At 38.3% G+C, this 20,332-nt stretch overlaps 1 protein-coding gene and 1 long non-coding RNA gene across 3 annotated transcripts; one reads left to right on the top strand and one right to left on the bottom strand.

The window, feature by feature from the left end:
* The first annotated feature begins 937 nt into the window (after positions 1–937).
* On the top strand, positions 938–4,863 carry LOC121774813 (E3 ubiquitin-protein ligase RZF1-like). The gene is made up of 2 exons (XM_042171672.1): positions 938–1,867; positions 4,400–4,863. The coding sequence occupies exon 1, from the start codon at positions 1,008–1,010 to the stop codon at positions 1,812–1,814; it is 807 nt and encodes a 268-aa protein (XP_042027606.1). The 5' UTR covers positions 938–1,007; the 3' UTR covers positions 1,815–1,867; positions 4,400–4,863.
* Positions 4,864–7,176: 2,313 nt separating this feature from the next.
* On the bottom strand, positions 7,177–12,327 carry LOC121774815. Of its 2 annotated transcripts, none has more exons than XR_006045028.1 (4): positions 12,006–12,327; positions 10,475–11,424; positions 10,136–10,191; positions 7,177–7,502 (listed from the first exon to the last, which is right to left on the bottom strand). It is a non-coding gene; the product is annotated as an uncharacterized LOC121774815 (long non-coding RNA). The 2 variants fall into 2 exon arrangements; XR_006045027.1 differs by having other exon boundaries at positions 7,177–7,499.
* Between the last annotated feature and the right edge of the window lie 8,005 nt (positions 12,328–20,332).

Genomic DNA, 20,332 nt, shown 5'->3' with positions numbered 1-20,332 from the left:
TTCCAGGAGTCGCGGAATGCCGGGAGCGGCCGGAGCGAGGTCGACATCATCACTGCCGCGCTGAGCACCTACCAATCATTGAACGGAAAGTCGTTCAAGTACCTCAACGTTTGGCAGGAAACGCGGTTACACCCGAGGTATATGGGAGGCGTAACATCCTCCTCTAGCGGCTCCTCCAAACGGTCAAGGTCGGTATCCCTATCCGACTCTGGCTCCGAAGAAGTGGCTAGCCAACTCGCCGGAGCTAACTTGGGTAGCCCCGACGCCGGACCAAGCGGTTTCCAACGCCGACCGCAAGGAAGGAAGAAGGCGGCGGCCGACCGCCGGTTCTCCGCGACTCCATCGGCCCCCGCCCCCGAACCCGCACCCTATGTTCCACCTCCACCCCGAACAACTCGTTGTGGGCCCTTTTGGCCTAACTCAATATGGCCGATAGGTCAACTATGACCCCCACGCAACTTCAAACGCACGAGGACATGATATTGGGTCTCAAAAAAAAATTGGGGTTGGTGCCGCCGGGTGCGTAGTATTCCTCGGGTAATATTAGCCAATAATCATGTAATTTTATATTTTTAGGAGTTTAATTATGTAATTTTTAATTTTTAGGATTTTAATTATGTAATTTTTAATTTTTAGGATTTTAATTATGTCTTTTTTATTTTATTTGTAATTTGTAATATTTATTGTGGTTTTTTAATGAATTTTAGTATTATGGAAATGTTTTTGTGTAATTGAATTTTAAATTAATTGTGCTCGTCCTTGCGGAAGAGCACAACTGTGGGTGTTCTGCTCTTGCCAGAGAGCAGACAGAAAAAGTGGGGTCGGGCCCACAACCGTGTCGCTGGCAAGAGCACGGTTGTGGATGCTCTTATTACACAATTAATAAAGTGTTAATGTTAAAGGTCAACATCGACGTCTCCCCTACGGACCGTGACGAAACGTAAGGCCTAACCCCACTTACCAAATTCTCAATACCCAATCCAATCCCTATCCCAACCACCGCAATCATGTCCGCCTCCCCCTCCACCGTCGTCCCCCGCCTCTTCTACCATCCCGCCTACTGGTGCCACTCCTGCGACATGAGCATCGGCCTCCCCCCTTCCCCCACCCCCAACGCCCTCCTCTGCCCCCACTGCCACCGCGACTCCCTCGAGCAGATGGACATGGACATCGACTCCTCCTCCTCCGTTCCCCCTCCCCCTCCCGACGACAACTTCCTCCTCAACAGCCCCTACCTCCACCGCCTCATCCACCACCTCACCTCCGCCGCCGACCCTCGATCCGACCCCGCCCCCAAATCCTCCATCGACTCCCTCAAGGAATTCACCGTCACCGACGCCTCCATGCTCTGCCCCGTCTGCAAAGACCCTTTCCTTGTGGACTCCGTCGCCAAGGTCATGCCTTGCAACCACAATTACCATCCCGATTGCATCGTGCCGTGGCTCCAGATCAACAATTCGTGCCCCGTTTGCCGCTACAAGCTTCCGGCGGTGGAGGAGCGGGGGGCGGAGGGGTTTGTGGGATCGGTTAGGATTGAGGAATTGGTGGATGATGAGGCGGATTTGTACGGGTTTAGGGACACTCTGAGGCATATAGCGAGGAGGCATCGGTGGAATAATAATGAGAGTAATGTTGGGAGTGGGAGTGAGGGGAATTTGTTTTCCCCGACGCAGATCGGGGAGGTGGAGAGAGGGGATGGAGTTTTGGAGAGGGAAAACAGCGTCGAGACTGTGTCGAGCTGGCCGAGGTGGCAGGCGGAGGAGAGAGGAGGTGGAGGAGGAACTGACGATACTGATGCATTTGCTCGAAGCTGAGGTTTTGGTGGGGAGCTGTAATTGGATTTTGTATTGTTACGCATAAATTAGAGGTACAATTTGGTTATTTCTTTCTTTTGTTTTGGAGTTGAATCGGATGAATTTGGTTACTAGCTCTAGTTGGTTTCGTATCTTAGACTGATGGCGCTTGAAACAATCTATATGTGCAAAAGTTTTAGTTTTGACCAATTAGATGATATAAATTGCACTTAAAAAAGTGTTCTTGAATATTAGAGCTCAAAGAACTCATTTTCAAAGATTGGCATCAGTGTGCAGCATGATTTTCTAGAGGCTGTAAGCATGTACTGGTTTTATGGAATGCTATTTCATGTTCTTGCTTTTGGAGTGCTGGTTACCTAAGTTGCCATTTGAAAAAAATTGTTGCTTTGTGCTTTGGTATTGATACTATTTTTGAAGAACTTTTGTTTATTAAAGTTCACATTTTTACTTATTCCAGGGTTAATACAACACGTTTTAGTTTATGCGAAGGAAAGAGGACTTTTTTTGAAGTAGTCATCTTTTATTCCAATCGTATTTCTCATTTCATATACAATGTGTTCAATAAACTTCGGTTGCTTCACCTAAATGTTTTTGTGCTACTGAATAAGCATAGAACAAGGTTTTGGTAAGTTTAATGGTGTCAGGTGTGTTGCTACTTGCTAGAGAGCTAGTACTTTTTTCTTTGGATTTTCATAGTTCATATGTGATTAGGCTACATTGAAGACATTGAATATGCTGTTACATAGTTGGCCAAGAACTACTTTTCTGAATGCTGCGTTGAACAAATAATTTGGTGTGGTAAATGGAAAGATGGAAGTATAGATTGCCTGCACTTAGTCTGTAATTCAATATTCTTTTCACCTCACAAAAATAAGTCTTTTTCCTTAATCATTGTAACCGATCAATATATATATATATATATATATGAACAATTAATGATTAGTGAATGGTGATCATATATTGGAAATGCAGCGGAAATGAACTCTATGGTACAATGTTCAGTTTACCTCTATTGTAGTTGCTCGGTAATTATCTCCAATTGGTTTTTAACCTCAGTTTGATTAAGATTGTATATAAGCATACACTCTTTTAGTAAAATCATGATGTTTCTTGTAAAAGTACACACATTTATGCATGAACTGTCAACACTTACCTTTACACCTGTTTTGTTGGTTCTACTGCTACAATTGTTCTCTGTCATTTGGTGGAAGGGGGGGAGGGTGTTGGCATGCATGGTGGCATCTAAAATAGTACTCCCTCCATCCCACCCTAAGTGGTGCATTTGCTTCTTGGCACGCGATTTTATGCAGTGTTGTTTGTGAGTTAAGTGGAGAGGATAAAGTAAGAGAGAAGTAAAAGTTGTGAGAGTGATGTTTCTATATTAAGAAATGTGTCATTTAGGGTGGGACATCTCAAAAACGAAAATGTGTCTCTTCGGGTGAGCCGGTGAGATGGAGGGAGTATGATTTTTATGAAGGTTTAGAACTTGACTTTTACCCATATGTTTAAACGGTAGCCCCTAGCTTACAGCCTTGGTGTATGCTTCTTAAGGGTGAAAGAATCATGCCGCAACCAGCTTTTGCGCTATGAATTTTGTCCTTTGAATCTCCCTCCATTAAGAACTCCTTACCTTATGGCTCACTTGATTTAATTTGTGTTCTTTAAAGTCCTGTACTTTCCCTTCATCCAGATTTATTTAATTTATGCATATTTTTTTGGGGGGGGGGGGGGTTGGGGTTGCTGAGAACTACTATTGTTTGAAAAGATCTACACTTGTCTAAGAGATTGGTTGATAACACAATCACTGCGACACAGTTTTGCTTAGTTTATTATCAGTACAATGCCTATCACAGAGAAAGTTATTTGCCAAACATTAGGGTTGCTGATTCAGTGAGGTTGTGTTATTTCGTACACATGTTGGCTGGACACAATTTGTTGCAAACTTGTTAACTGCCTTGGCCACTTGTCCTGAATTCTGTTTATAGCTGTAAATTATAAACTGTTTGGATAGTTAGTCATTTGGGATAAAAAAGATGACATGTTTGCCATAATAGCGAGTTGTGATGCTAAACTTTATCTGGCCATATAAAATGTGTAGTTCAAAACTCTACCTTGGAGGCTCTGTACTATTTCTATGGTAAAATGTACTAGTACTTTTTAAAATTCCATTGTTGTAATGGCTTGGATTTCATCTCACTTATCTATTAGAATCGGCCATGCTGCGTGCCTTAAATATGTTAACCTGGCTTATCATTCTAGAATCCAAATAGAGATGAATGCAAAAACAATTTCTGGTTTACTACTTGGAAGAGAACTCCTTCAACAGCTTAGTATTGAATTTTTAAGTTATCCTATTGCTGGTTTGAGGACTGAATATTGCTGAGGTACACGCATGACAAAATTCACTAGACGTTCATTCTGGCTCTCGTGAATGATGAAAAAGGTCTCTAATTATAATGTGATTAATGACCAAGGAATTAAGTACTCTTTCTGTTACTGAGATTTAGTAGCTTTCCTTTTTAGCTTCATATCAGTGTTGCTGGATTGTCTGCCTAACATTTATTCGTTGGTGGTTACGTTTTCAGGTTATGTATATCCCTAGGAGGTCAAGGGCCGAGGCCATGTTGTCACGTGTAACGAGTGTAGTGAAGTGTAAATTAGCCATGTCTCTTCCATTCAATAACCCAAAAAAGAAAACTGTGAATCTTCCCTTCCCTTCCCTTCCCTCCCTGCTCTCAGCTTGTGTGATTAATATACTCTGTAAATCACACTTGTTTGGTAATTAACAGACAAAGGATTAGTTGCATTTCATAAATCCCTCTTTGTAAAACCTACCTTCCTTTCAAGATTGTTTGTTTCCCGAGCTAATACTATAGTCGGAGATTGTGAAGAAAATTGATAATATGATCGGTAGAGCTTGGCTTATTGTGTCCTCTAATTTATTAAATCTTGTGGACAGACTATGATTCCAACAGAGGCAAGAGGACTAGCCTTGATACTACATGATGTTAAATGAACAATTTATTGTTATTCATAATTTAATTTGTAATGCAGGATTGGTTAGTTTTCCACATATCAGTTCAAGTTTATATGAAAATTTGGTAACTATGTTATTTTATGCAATTAACAAATTTGCAAGCGTTAGGCCATTTTTCAATACTGTGAAAAGAATCACTTTTATTTATTTATAAAACAATAGTTTTTTTAAAAATAATTTTATTATGAGAATTATGACTTTCAGCCGTTTATAACATATACCTGAAACTTGTGAAAGTTGGCCGTTCATAATCGACAGAGTTGGCCATTGTTTTTTTCAGTGTTTTAAAAATCGGACCGGATCGACTGATTCAACCGCGAACCGGCAGGCAGTCCGGTCCAGTTCACCCCTAAAAACCACTAGCACATTGAATCGCCGCGAACCGGTGGAACCGGCCGGTCCGACCGTGAATCGAAAACCGGTTTTTTACTTTTTCAAAATATTTTTTAAGATTTGTTATGGTTGCTAGGACTTGAACACATGACCTCATCTCTAAATACCTACTCCTTTACCACTCTACCACATGATCATTTTGAAATATTATGAACATTAATTATCCTTATACATTAAATCTGAAATTCTTTTTCCACAGAAACTAATAATTCATTTTAATTTTATATTCTTTTAAGAAATTGTTAATTATAATGTCTAATACTATGAACAATGGCAATCAAATAATGCACAAAGGAATATGACATTCACCTATTCACTCATGTACAGTTGTACACAAGCAGTCACATAATACCCAATACATGATAAATAATGTAAACTATTAGCTAAATAATGTACAGATTCAATAAAATAATGCACACAAGAATATTGCATTCAGTCATTCACCCAAGTACACAAGCAGTCAAATAATGTCTAATACTTGATAAATAATGTAAACTTCCAGCTACATAATGTACAGATTCAATCAAGAAATGCACACATGAATAATGCATTCGTCTATTCACTCATGTACACAAGCAATCACATAATGCTCAATACTTGACAAATAATGTAAATTACTAGCTAACTAATGTACAGATTCAATAAAATAATGCATACAGAAATATTGAATGTATAATACTTGATAAATAATGTATAATACTTGCTAAATAATGTACAGAAACAATCAGATGATGCACAACGGAATATTACATTGCACAAACTAGATTCATATACACAAGCAGTCAAATAATGCATAATACTTGAGAAATAATGTTTAAAAATAGATAAATAATGTATAAAAATAGATAAATAATGTACAAAGGCAATCAAATAATGCACAAAGGAATATGACATTCACCTATTCACCCATGTACATAAGAAGTCACATAATACCCAATACATGATAAATAATGTAAACTATTAGCTAAATAATGTACAGATTCAATAAAATAATGCACACAAAAATATTACATTCAGCCATTCACCAAAGTACATAAGCAGTCAAATAATGTCTAATACTTGATAAATAATGTAAACTTCCAGCTACATAATGTACAGATTCAATCAAAAAATGCACACATGAATGATGCATTCACCTATTCACTCATGTACACAAGCAACCGCATAATGCTCAATACTTGACAAATAATGTAAATTACTAGCTAACTAATGTACAGATTCAATAAAATAATACACACAGAAATATTGAATGTATAATACTTGATAAATAATGTATAATACTTGCTAAATAATGTACAGAAACAATCAGATAATGCACAACGGAATATTACATGCACCAACTAGATTCATATACACAAGTAGTCAAATAATGCTTAATACTTGAGAAATAATGTTTAAAAATAGATAAATAATGTATAAAAATAGATAAATAATATACAAAGGCAATCAAATAATGCACAAAGGAATATGACATTCACCTATTCACCCATGTACATAAACAGTCACATAATACCCAATACATGATAAATAATGTAACGCAACCGTAACTAAAGTCCACGAATATCAGTCCTTCTTCTATGGTTTAGTTATCAGCGTCGCTAGGGTAGTAGTTTAAGCCGATACACATTATGCACCAAATCGTACTAGGTAATGCATGTTATTGACTATATAATGGACGATTTGTGAACTGCAATGTATATGTTTTCTGAACCGTTTTGTTTGTTTATGTTATATAATTTAATGAATAGTTTAAGATAGGCACTGGTTGCTTGTTTGGGGCACGTTTCAATTATTCCCCAAGGGTTTAGCAATCCTTGGGGCTAGGGTGTAGTATGGTTTAAGCAACGCAACCGTAACTAAAGTCCACGAGTATCAGTCCTTCCTTTGGGGTTTATTTATCATCTCGACTAGGGGGTAGTATTAATCGATAAATGTAATGTACAAATAATACTGTAAAATGTAATCTATCTAATCAGTGATGTACAATGTATGTACTATAATGTATAATTTTTTCTGATATGTTTTTGTTATGATTGTATACAACAATTTAGTTTGCTCAACACTTCCCCACTAGTGGCCATATCTGAAGCTCTATAGATGGTCGACCTTCCTCCCCCTTGGTTTCCTATGCTCAGGAAGCTCTTCCTGAGTTGTACTTGTTCCAGCCTATGCTAATCTCTCCCGGAATTTCTGGGCAATTCCAACTGGAATTACATCATCGACCGCTTCGTCGATGTCCAATCTAAGCTGCTTCACTGCTGTCCAACATACAACATCAGAACATGATTGAATGTATAATACTTGATGGTCGATGTATAATACTTGCTAAATAATGTACAGAAGCAATCAGATAATGCACAACGGAATATTACATTGCACCAACTAGATTCATATACACAAGCAGTCAAATAATGCATAATACTTGAGAAATAATGTATAAAAATAGATAAATAATGTACAAAGACATTCAAATAATGCACAAAGGAATATGACATTCACCTATTCACCCATGTACACAAGCAGTCACATAATACCCAATACATGATAAATAATGTAAGCTATTAGCTAAATAATGTACAAATTCAATAAAATAATGCACACAAGAATATTGCATTCAGTCATTCACCCAAGTACACAAGCAGTCAAATAATGTCTAATACTTAATAAATAATGTAATCTTTTAGCTACATAATGTACAGATTCAATCAAAAAATGCACACATGAATAATGCATTCACATATTCACTCATGTACACAAGCAAACACATAATGCTCAATACTTGACAAATAATGTAAATTAGTAGCTAAATAATGTACAGATTCAATAAAATAATGCGCACAGAAATATTGAATGTATAATACTTGATAAATAATGTATAATACTTGCTAAATAATGTACAGAAACAATCAGATAATGCACAACGGAATATTACATAGCACCAACTAGATTCATATACACAAGCAGTCAAATAATGCATAATACTTGAGAAATAATGTATAAAAATAGATAAATAATATACAAAGGCAATCAAATAAGCACAAAGGAATATGACATTCACCTATTCACCCATGTACACAAGCAGTCACATAATACCCAATACATGATAAATAATGTAAACTATTAGCTAAATAATGTACAGATTCAATAAAATAATGCACACAAGAATATTGCATTCAGCCATTCACCCAAGTACACAAGCAGTCAAATAATGTCTAATACTTGATAAATAATGTAAACTTCCAGCTACATAATGTACAGATTCAATCAACAAAATGCACACATGAATAATGCATTCACCTATTCACTCATGTACACAAGCAATCACATAATGCTCAATACTTGACAAATAATGTAAATTACTAGCTAAATAATGTACCGATTCAATAAAATAATGCACACCGAAATATTGAATGTATAATACTTGATAAATAATGTATAATACTTGCTAAATATTGTACAGAAACAATCAGATAATGCACAACGGAATATTACATTGCACCAACTAGATTCATATACACAAGCAGTCAAATAATGCATAATACTTGAGAAATAATGTATAAAAATAGATAAATAATGCACAAAAGCAATAAAATAATGCACAAAGGAATATGACATTCACCCATTCACTCATGTACAGTTGTACACAAGCAGTCACATAATACCCAATACATGATAAATAATGTAAACTATTAGCTAAATAATGTACAGATTCAATAAAATAATGCACACAAGAATATTGCATTCAGTCATTCACCCAAGTACACAAACAGCCAAATAATGTCTAATACTTGATAAATAATATAAACTTCTAGCTACATAATGTACAGATTCAATCAAAAAATGCACACATGAATAATGCATTCATCTATTCACTCATGTACACAAGCAATTACATAATGCTCAATACTTGACAAATAATGTAAATTACTAGCTAACTAATATACAGATTCAATAAAATAATGCACACAGAAATATTGAATGTATAATACTTGATAAATAATGTATAATACTTGCTAAATAATGTACAGAAACAATCAGATAATGCACAACAGAATATTACATTGCACCAACTTGATTCATATACACAAACAGTCAAATAATGCATAATACTTGAGAAATAATGTTTAAAAATAGATAAATAATGTATAAAAATAGATAAATAATGTACAAAGGCAATCAAATAATGCACAAAGGAATATGACATTCACCTATTCACCCATGTACATAAGCAGTCACATAATACCCAATACATGATAAATAATGTAAACTATTAGCTAAATAATGTACAGATTCAATAAAATAATGCACACAAGAATATTGCATTCAGCCATTCACCCAAGTACATAAGCAGTTAAATAATGTCTAATACTTGATAAATAATGTAAACTTCTAGCTACATAATGTATAGATTCAATCAAAAAATGCACACATGAATAATGCATTCACCTATTCACTCATGTACACAAGCAATCACATAATGCTCAATACTTGACAAATAATGTAAATTACTAGCTAACTAATGTACAGATTCAATAAAATAATGCACATAGAAATATTGCATTCACCTGTACACAAGCAGTCAAATAATACCTATTAATTGATAAATAATGAATACTAATAGTTAAATAATGTATAGATTCAATCAAATAATGCTCATAGGAATATTGCATTCACCCAATCACCCGTATACACAATCAGTCAAATAATGGATAATACTTGACGATTAATGTGCAAACAGTGACTAATAATGTACCCAATCAATAATGCACAACAGAAAATTACATTCATCTACCCCCATTTAAAAAAAACCCGCCGACGAATGCATCAAGGAATACTAAATGACGTACATCAACACCATGAATTCTACATGCAAATGAAATAGATCTTTCACCTTCAGCCGGCGTTGGTTGAGATCTTGAAGGTCGGCCTCTCTTTATCATAATGTATCTGCGAGACGAAACAAATATCAAAACCCGCTAAGATTTCGTCGACAAAATCTGCTACTAAAGCATGGTAAACCAGAAAATAATTTCACACCCAATAATAGGCAGAACCCTAACAAAAAAGGAAAACGAATTTAAGATTTCAGCAAATCGAGACCAAGGTGAGTTTGAAAACAGACTTTTTTGGGGATAAATTATTGAATCGACGAGAAGGTGGGGTGGTAGGCGGCGGATATTGCCGATTCACGGTGAGTATTACAGAAAAATTAACATTTTTGAAACCCTACCTTTTCGTCGCCTTCAACAAGATGGTCGCGCACTACGGGAATAATGTTTGGACGGCAAACCTTCCAAAAATCGCGGTCTCTCTGTAGATTTCCGGTTGCTTCAGGTGGCGGCTAGGGTTTAGAGAGTGATGGGAATGTGGGGAGACAATTTGCAGTGATGAATTGAGGGAGTAGATGGAAGGTGATAGCAAAATCCCTCTTAAATTTCGCACATTCCATTTTGGGCGGTTTTGGTACTGTACATTTACTAATTTACCCATATAATGCACAAAAGGGCCCTAATAATGCAAGGACGGGATCATTAGTAAGCTTATCATCCGGATCGTCCATCCCTCAAATCTAACGGTTTCAATTAAGAATGAACTTAAATCTAAGGGAGGAAAAAGAGATTAACACTACCCCCCTCTCTCTCTATATATATATATATATATATTAAAAAGTGTTTTCAATGTTGGTGCTCAACTAAAACTAAAGGACACAAATGAAAACGTATATGAAACAAAAGATTTAGGTTTAGTGGACAATTGTGTCCTCGACATTATTGGTGTTTTTTTTTGCACCTTCAATTTTGGTTGGTTTTCAAAAAAATTCTACATTAGTAATTGTGTTTCTAATCTGTGCTTTTTTTTCAGTGATATGTCTATAGGGTTGTATTAAGATGACAACACTAATTCAAATGACAACATACCACTAATTATGACCGCTAGATATAGAGATCCTATGATATACAAACTGCCACATGGCATCATAAATATATACAAAAAAATATGGAATTAGGCGTGAAGGGGTATTAAAGGTATGCCACTAAACGGTTTTTATTCTTCCCTAATTTCAAGCAATTAAAAGTATGGTAGATCTCAATGTGCTGAATGACAAACATAACTCGATTTCTACAGTCCTCTTCTGCAGGATCTTCGTTTGCCTTCCTTTTCCTAACCATTGTAATAGTCCTGTGTTGAATGACGAAACTATTAGTATGTTTGCTCATTCTCAAGTTTGACAAGCAGCAAGCATATATGTAGTAAGCAGATACTATATGATAGAACAAAAGCAATTAAACCAGCAAGCATATGTATGGAATCACATAAGCATTTTTCATACCAGTGACAAGCAATCTGAAATCCTTTTTCTAACCATTTTAATTTGCAAGTCCTATATTCAACGACCAAAACTATTAGTCTGAATGCTCATTCTTGAGTATGTTAACCAGCAAGTAGATATGTAGTAAGCAGATATACAGTACAACATAAGCAATTGAAGCAACAAGCAAATATATGGTAACACAAGCAATTTTCAAACTTATGTCAAGCAATTCGACATAGTTTTTTTAACCATTCTTATCAGCAAGTCCCATGTTCAATAACCAAAACTATTACACTGTAGTAAGCAAATACTATATACTAAAACAGAAGTAATTGTAGTGGCAAGCATATATATGGTCACACACAAGTATTTATCCAACTTGTAACAAGCAATTCGAATCTATTCAAAATCGAACCCAAACAAAATCAAACTCGAAATCAATATATACCAAAGCAAACAATTGCATACACAAGAGCGTCGGAGGAGGAGCTATGAATAGCAGACATCGCCACCCTTCACAAGACGCAATGAGAATGAGAGAGGGGTTGTTAATTGCTGCAATCGACGGAGAAAACTGGTGGAATCAAGAACCGGTGGCGACGCTGGAATCGAAAACTGGTGGCAGAGAGAACTGGTGAAAGAGCGCCAATTAATTGGAGATTTCTTCCTAGGGTTTCTGGATTGAGAGAGCAACATGATTAATTGGATAATAGGGGAGAGAGAAAGGTTTGAGAGAAATTCTAAATGTATGTGCAAAATATACGACATTTTCAAATCCTGTATCAGTTTCTTTGTTGGCAAAATGACTAAAATAACCATACAAGCAATATTATGTTAAGTGGCAAGCAATCCGGACTCTATTCCTACAATTCAATCTCATCCATCCACTCAAGAGATCGGATAGTTTATAATGGTGTTAGGTTGTCATTTTAATTATAGTGTTACGATAGTGTTCTCCTATGTCTATATCTATTCATATTGTAATCATGAACTTTAATTGCATAGTATTATTGGATTGTTCACTGTATAGGTTAATTGATATCCACTTGGTGTATGGGTTAATTGATATCCACTTGGTGTATTTATTTACGTGATGACGACATTAACAAACAAAACAATGAGGTGCAGGTGGAGTCTTTGATATGTAAAGGTCAATTCATCCAATAAAGTTAAATTCTCTAAATTATGTCTCACATCGACTTGGTGAAGATCACTTCTAATCTATATAAGTATGGATAACCCTCCCCCTTATGAGACCTTTTAAGGGGTGAGTGACCCATTTTTAATATGGTATCAGAACGGGCCCAAGTCGATGATGGTTTTCCCTTTATCTCTTATTTACCTCACGAGTGGAAGACCGATGTCCTTTCCGGCCCACATCGATGATGGTTTCTCTTGCATTGCCTACCCACGTGATGGAAGACCGATGTCCTTTCCGGCCCACACGTGAGGGGGCGTGTTAAATTCTCTAAATTCTGTCCCACATCGACTTGGTGATCCCTTCTAATCTATATAAGTGTGGATAGCCCTCCCCCTTATGAGGCCTTTTAAGGGGTGAGTGACCCATTTCTAATAATAAATGTAGTACAATAAAACTAACAATAAGTCAAGGAGTTGCTGGGAGAAAGGGCGATTTTGTGTTTTCAATATTCTGTAAGCATCTTATTTTTTAAAAAAAATATTAAAACAATTTACATTATTGCGACAAAATACAATTGAAAAATTGCTATAATACGGGTTCTTTACCTTTTCTATTTATGTTGAGTTAGTTATGGGGTATAATAATGCACGAGATCTTCGAAAACTTGGTTGCTGTTTTTAATATTGTGGCAGATCTTTGATGAAAACTTAGTTGTTGTTTTTACTATTTTGTAGCAGAATCTCAAATATGAAGGGTCGAGTACTACTAGTGAATTGGGAAAACAAGTTAACTTTAGGTCTTTAGCTAATCAACTAGTTAAGATAAACATGATATATTTCTATTTGTCCGAATGTCAATCAATTAATAAAAGAAGAAAATAGAAAGTATTGTGCATCATTATGAAATTTATGAAATGAATTAGCTCTCCACTTAATCTAGGTTCTAATAGAATGATCTAGATGCACTTACATATATGCCACTTGTCCAAGGACATGCATGTTATATAAATAGTCTCATGAATGTTGAAATCGTGTGCCCGGTCAAAGGATTTTGACTAAAAATAAATGTAACAAGATATTTAAATTTGTTAAATTGACGTAGTGTATTCAATTTCTTAAATCCGATTCCCGATGAATGAGAAGTAATGGATTAAAGTTAGAAGTGAGCATTCAAGTTTCGGTTCGTTTTTTGTCCAAACTGAATTTAGTTCAAAACCCAAACTGAACCGACTCGAAAACCGAACTAAACCGAAAAAATTGAAATTATATGAAAAAACTGAAAAATCGTTAAAAAGATATATACTCCCTCTGTCTCATTCAAGATGGTGGAGTATCACCATGGTGAAGAAGAGTCGACATGTGAATTAGAGGGGAAAATGAGGGGACAATACCCTATATGGTTCATGTAACGAGCACTCAAATTTCAGGACAGAATTATTTTTTAAGGAATGTAAAATGTAATGAGCCAGAGTTTCTATACGACTTTTTAAGCTAAGATTTTATTATGTTACGATGCTTTCTATATACTTCTTATAAACAAGAATTTGTAATGTCCGAGTACATAATTAAGGGTCCAATAAAAATCCAAATATATAAAGAGAGATGAATGTAATTTTTTTACAAATAAAATAAAGTGAAACGCCAAGTCCCAAATGGGTTACATTACACCCATGACCTTTCTCAAATAATTCATGCACCACATAATGAAAGGAGATCAGTCCCTAAAGCCAAATAAGACTTGAAGGGAAAATGTTTTTATTCAAGAATATTTTTTCCATAATTTTAAAATGGGTATGAATTAACATATGGGCACTTGTCGTATGAAAAAGGGAGACGCTTGTTAAAAGAGATACATGTCGAAACTTCTTCACATAAAAGCTAAGTGTGAAGAGGTGGAGCAGCTGCAGAGGGCGTCGGAGGTGGAGATTGGCGGCGGAGGAGAGGCCAAGAGAGAAGAACAACAATTTCATAGAATTATACAGTATTCTGCCACATAGCTATTATGAACAGCGATGTGTTGTTCGAGATCCTCTTGCACTTCCTGTACGACCCCTCTTGAGATTCATATGTGTCTGCAAATTCTGGCATTTCGTCATTGATTCTCCACACTTTAAATATCTGCACACCTTGCGGCTTAACAACAAGAAAGATGAGGAGGTATATCTACAGTTTTCTTTAAATCTTGAATATAGTCTTTTTGGGAAGTGTTAAGATGGATCGATTTCTGGGGGAAGGATTTTATTTCATTGATTCAACATTGTACAAGAGGTATTGTTAAATAGACCTAGAATTGGCTATACAAGGAAAGCTAATTAATTTACATTGATTTGATATCTTCTATTCTTGGTAGTGTATAATTGTGTGATCTTCGGTAATTTGGAGCTGATTTCTCGTGATCCTCCGAGATCTTCTCCAACACTCCCCCTCAAGTTAAGTAACGAGATTCCCGATGCTTAACTTGCACAACACTTCTCGAAATGACTTCGAGTTTACTGCCTTGGTCAATATATCTGCCAACTGGTCCTCGGATTTGACATATGGCATCTCAACTATCTTTGCTTCAATATTATCCTTGATAAAGTGCCTATCGACTTCCACATGTTTGGTACGATCATGTTGAACCGGATTCTCTGAAATACTTATGGTCGCCTTATTATCATGTAAAAAATCATGGATTAAATATGCCCGGTCAATGGATTTTGACCAAATAATAAATGTGACGAGACATTTAATTTTGTGAAATTAAATGACATAGCGTCGATCTACATTTTACGTAGGTAAATGTAGTATATTCACTTTCTCAAATCCGATTTCCGGTGAGTGAGAAATAGTGGATTAAAGTTGGGCATAATTAGCTTTTAATTAAAGCTTGGAGATGGAGCTTAGGGAATAATTAACTAGTGTTAATTATCCCACATTGGAGGATTAACACATCTTTAATGTGTATAAATTAAGTGACTTTATGTTACTTAATAATTATAGTGGACCAAGATGGGTGAAAGAGCCCACACGCGCGCACACGCGCGCGCCGCCGCCGCCCGCCCGCCCGAGCCCGAGCCCGTGCCCGTGCCCGTGCACGTGCTCGTGCTCGTGCTCGTGCTCGTGGTCGTGGTCGCGGACGCGGGCCGCGGGCCTCGGGCCCGGGCCCGAGCCCGATCCCGAGCCCGATCTCGATCTCGATCTCGATCTTGATCTTGATCTTGATCTTGGACTTGGCAATTGGTCTTTGGGTGGTCTTTGGGCTTGGTGCTTGGCCCAAACTATTCTTTTTGGACCACCGCCGAGTCAGCAATCCAAGTGGCTTGACACGTCGTCAAGCGAGGCACAGTCACGGTTGCCACGTGAGAAATCCACACGCTCCACACACGGATGGCACACTCCTGCCACACGTCTGTAACCGACGTCGGTTACGAATTGCCATGATGACAGCCATCATGGCTGTTGACCCCCTGCAGTGGACTGAGCCTATAAATAGGCCAGCCATTCCATGCATCACTACACAATTCAAAAAAGCATTCTGCATCATAAGCTCTCTCCCTCTCCCTGCATAGTTCTTTCTGTCGAAGCTCTGCCCTCTCCTCCATCCAGTTCGCCGGAGCTCTGTTGATTGCGGTGCTGCATCAATAGAGACGTAGCCGTTTTACCTTTGGGGACGACACGCCAAACCGAAGAGCACTACCGGGGCGTATCTCGTCTTGCGGGAAGAGGCCTCCTCGACTCGGCTAATCACACTGGTTTAGTAGTTTCGTTTATACGTTGTATTTTTAAGTTCAGTTCTTCCTTTCCTTTCTTTTGGGTTGTATTACGCCCGGTAGTTATCTTTGTAATCCCAGAAACCAACAATCGCAAGACGAGATAACTTGCCTTTGAAGGAATTTGGACTTCTAAACTGAACTAAAACTTTCGAAATATTAAACACCTTTGCTGGAGATGTCTACCGACTCCAACACCGCCGCTGCCACCACCGCCGCCGCCATTCCCTCCACCATGGCGACCACTGGACCGGTCAACACTTCATCGATTCCCTCGATGATGCCAACTCCTGGCTTCCCAGCCGCTTCATCCACCGTCCCTTGGGTTTGGGACAACCCCTTCGGGGCGTCCACTGGTTCCACCTTTGGTGGTTCGGTTGGTTCCACTTTTAGTGGTTCCTTCGGATCCTTTAATGGATCGAGTGTTGGTGCCTTCGGGCTCAATACTAGTGTTGGATCTTTCGGGATCAACACGAATGCTGGGGCCTTCGGGTCTCATGCGGGTGCTAGTCCCTTCGGGGCTGGTACGACCATGGCGGGCTCTATGCCCAACATGAATGGTGGGGGCTCTATGCCCAACCAAGTTGTTGGCTCCTTCGGGGGCAACGGAATTGGTTCCTTCCAAGGACCAACTGCGGCACCTTTGGCACCAAGAATGATGCCACCTGCCGAGAAGCCACCAAAGTTTGGAGGATCTGACTTCAAGCGGTGGTACCAGAAGATGTTGTTCTACTTGACAACATTGGGCGTCGCCAACTTCCTCACGGAGAACGAGCCGCCCGCGCCAAGCGACCAAGAGACTAGGCTCGAAGTCATGGCGGACTATGAAGCTTGGAGAAAAGGGGATTATCTATGTAAAAACTTTATTTTAAGTGCATTAGATGATAGCCTCTATAATGTATACTCCAATGTAACCACATCTAAACAAATGTGGGAAAGCCTAGAGAAGAAATATAGCATAGACAATGCTGCAGGGACTGAACAGGTTGTAGCATCCAAGTTTATGGACTACAAGATGGTCGACTCTCGACCCATCATGGAGCAAGTCCAAGAGCTCCAAATGATCATCCACTCCTTAGTGGCTGAAGGGATGACCTTGCCCGATAAGTTCCTAAGGTGCACGATCATTGACAAGCTCCCTCCAAGTTGGAAGGACTTCAAGAGTTATCTCAAGCACAAGCGAAAGCAGATGACCCTTGAAGACTTGATCGTGAAGTTGCGCATTGAGGCCGACGTGCGCAAAAGTGATCAAAAGGCTAAGGGCTTCACCCCAAATGAAGCCAAAGCCAACCTGTTGGAGCGGGGCGGTCCCTCCAACAAACGCCCTCGCCCAAACCGTCCAAACGACAAAGGGAAGGGAAAGCAGCCTTCAAAGAAGTTTGAAGGCGACTGCTACAAATGTGGCAAACCGGGCCACTTTGCCAAAGACTGCCGCAGCAAGAAGAAGAAGCCGGCAGCCCACGTCGTTGAGAAGGAGTTCAAGGACTGGGATGAGAACGACCTCATTGCAGTGGTCACTGAAGAGGTTAACCTTGTTGATAACAAGGGAGGCTGGTACATCGACACCGGCGCTACTGCTCATGTTTGCTCCGACAGGAGCAAGTTTGCCTCCTACACTGCTGTTGAAGGGAGGAAGATCAACATGGGGAATCAAGCATCGTCAGAAGTCCTCGGCGTTGGCAACGTGATTCTCATGATGACGTCTGGCCTAACTATCACTTTGAAGGATGTGCTGCATGTCCCGGACATCCGCAAGAACCTAGTGTCAGGATCAATACTAGTTAATAAAGGGTTTAAACTTGTATTTGAGTCCGATAGGTTTGTCTTGTATAAGTTTGGAAAATCCATCGGAAAAGGTTATGTAACCGATGGGCTTTTCAAGCTTAGTGTAGCAACTCGAAGTGTTGCGAAGCCATTGGCCAATAAGAATAAAGCATCTACTTCCTCTTATTTGATTGAGTCTTCAAATTTGTGGCATTGTAGATTGGGACATGTAAATTCAAAAGCCATTAAAAGATTAGTAAATTTAGATTTACTAAAGGCTAATGAATTGGATATCCAAGATAAATGTGAAATTTGTCTTGAAGCAAAAATGACTAAGTTGCCGTTTCACTCGGTTGAACGAAGCACAAAACCCCTTGAATTAATTCACACGGATGTATGTGATTTAAAGATGTTGCAAACTAGAGGTGGTAAAAAGTACTTTATCACTTTCATAGATGATTGCACAAGATATTGCTACATTTATCTTTTAAGAAGCAAAGATGAAGCAATAGAGGCGTTCAAAAATTATAAGAACGAAGTTGAGAATCAACTTGGTTGTAAAATCAAAATGATTCGAAGCGATAGAGGAGGCGAATATGTAGCCCCGTTTGAGGAGTTATGCAACGCAAGTGGTATAATTCATCAAACAACTGCTCCATATTCACCACAATCTAATGGTGTTGCAGAACGCAAGAATCGAACTCTAAAAGAGATGATGAATGCACTGCTACTCAGTTCAGGATTACCACATAACATGTGGGGGGAAGCTGTTTTGACAGCAAACTATATCTTGAATAAAATCCCTCTCAAAGGAAAAGATGTTACTCCTTATGAGTTGTGGAAGGGAAGGAAGCCATCCTACAAATACCTCAAAGTGTGGGGGTGTTTGGCAAAGGTGATGGTTCCTCCGCCCAAAGAAGTTACAATCGGACCTAAGACGGTTGATTGCATCTTCATTGGATATGCACTTAACAGTAGTGCATATCGATTTGTTGTTCACAAGTCTGAAATATCGACTATCACAGTAGGAACAACAATTGAGTCGAGGAATGCTGTATTTCTCGAAAATACCTTTCCTTGCAAAGATAAGGAAAAAGTATCAACCAATTCTGAGACAAGAATTGAAGAAGCCACTAGTTCTAAACAAGTGGAAGAAGAAGCCACTAGTTCTAAATCAACAGATGCGGAACCTGAATCGCGCAAGCGTGCAAGGCCCGATCCAAAAGATACAGTACTAAGACGTGGTAATAGAGTCAGAACACCAAAAACTTTTGGTCCTGACTACATTGCTTTCATGTTGGATGAAGAACCAACATCGATAAAAGTAGCCTTTGCTGGCCCAGACGGGCTGCATTGGAGAGAAGCTGTTCAAAGCGAAATTGATTCAATTTTGCTAAACCACACATGGGTGTTGGTTGATTTGCCCGAAGGTGCTAAACCTTTAGGATGCAAATGGGTTCTTAAAAGAAAGTTTAAGGCCGATGGAACAGTTGATAAGTATAAAGCCCGATTAGTAGTAAAGGGTTTTAAACAAAAAGAAGGACATGACTTCTTCGATACCTATTCACCTGTAACAAGGATTACATCTATCCGGGTGCTTCTCGCTATTGCTGCATTGCACAATCTCGAGATTCATCAAATGGATGTAAAGACCGCGTTTCTGAATGGTGAACTAGAAGACGAAATCTACATGGAACAACCCGAAGGGTTTGTAGTACCTGGACAAGAGAAAAAGGTATGCAAGCTCGTGAAATCCCTATATGGATTGAAACAAGCGCCATTGCAATGGCACTTGAAGTTTGATAATGTGATGTTATCAAATGGGTTTAAAATCAACGAGTGCGACAAATGTGTCTACATCAAGAGCACTAATAACGGTCATGTTATAGTGTGTCTCTACGTTGATGATATGTTAATCTTGGGTAGCAACACTCAAGTAATTAACGATACAAAGGCCATGTTAAAGAGAAACTTTGACATGAAAGACATGGGTCTAGCCGATGTAATTCTTGGAATGAAGATTCTAAGAACGAATGATGGAATCATCTTAACACAATCACATTATGTTGAGAAGATATTGAATAAATTCAAAGCCTATGATGGCGCGCCGGTTAAGACT

The sequence above is a fragment of the Salvia splendens genome, chromosome 17, assembly GCF_004379255.2.
Source record: "Salvia splendens isolate huo1 chromosome 17, SspV2, whole genome shotgun sequence".
Taxonomy (NCBI): domain Eukaryota; kingdom Viridiplantae; phylum Streptophyta; class Magnoliopsida; order Lamiales; family Lamiaceae; genus Salvia; species Salvia splendens.
Note: the sequence above shows the minus strand (reverse complement) of the source record. Positions and strands in the feature narration are given on the sequence as shown.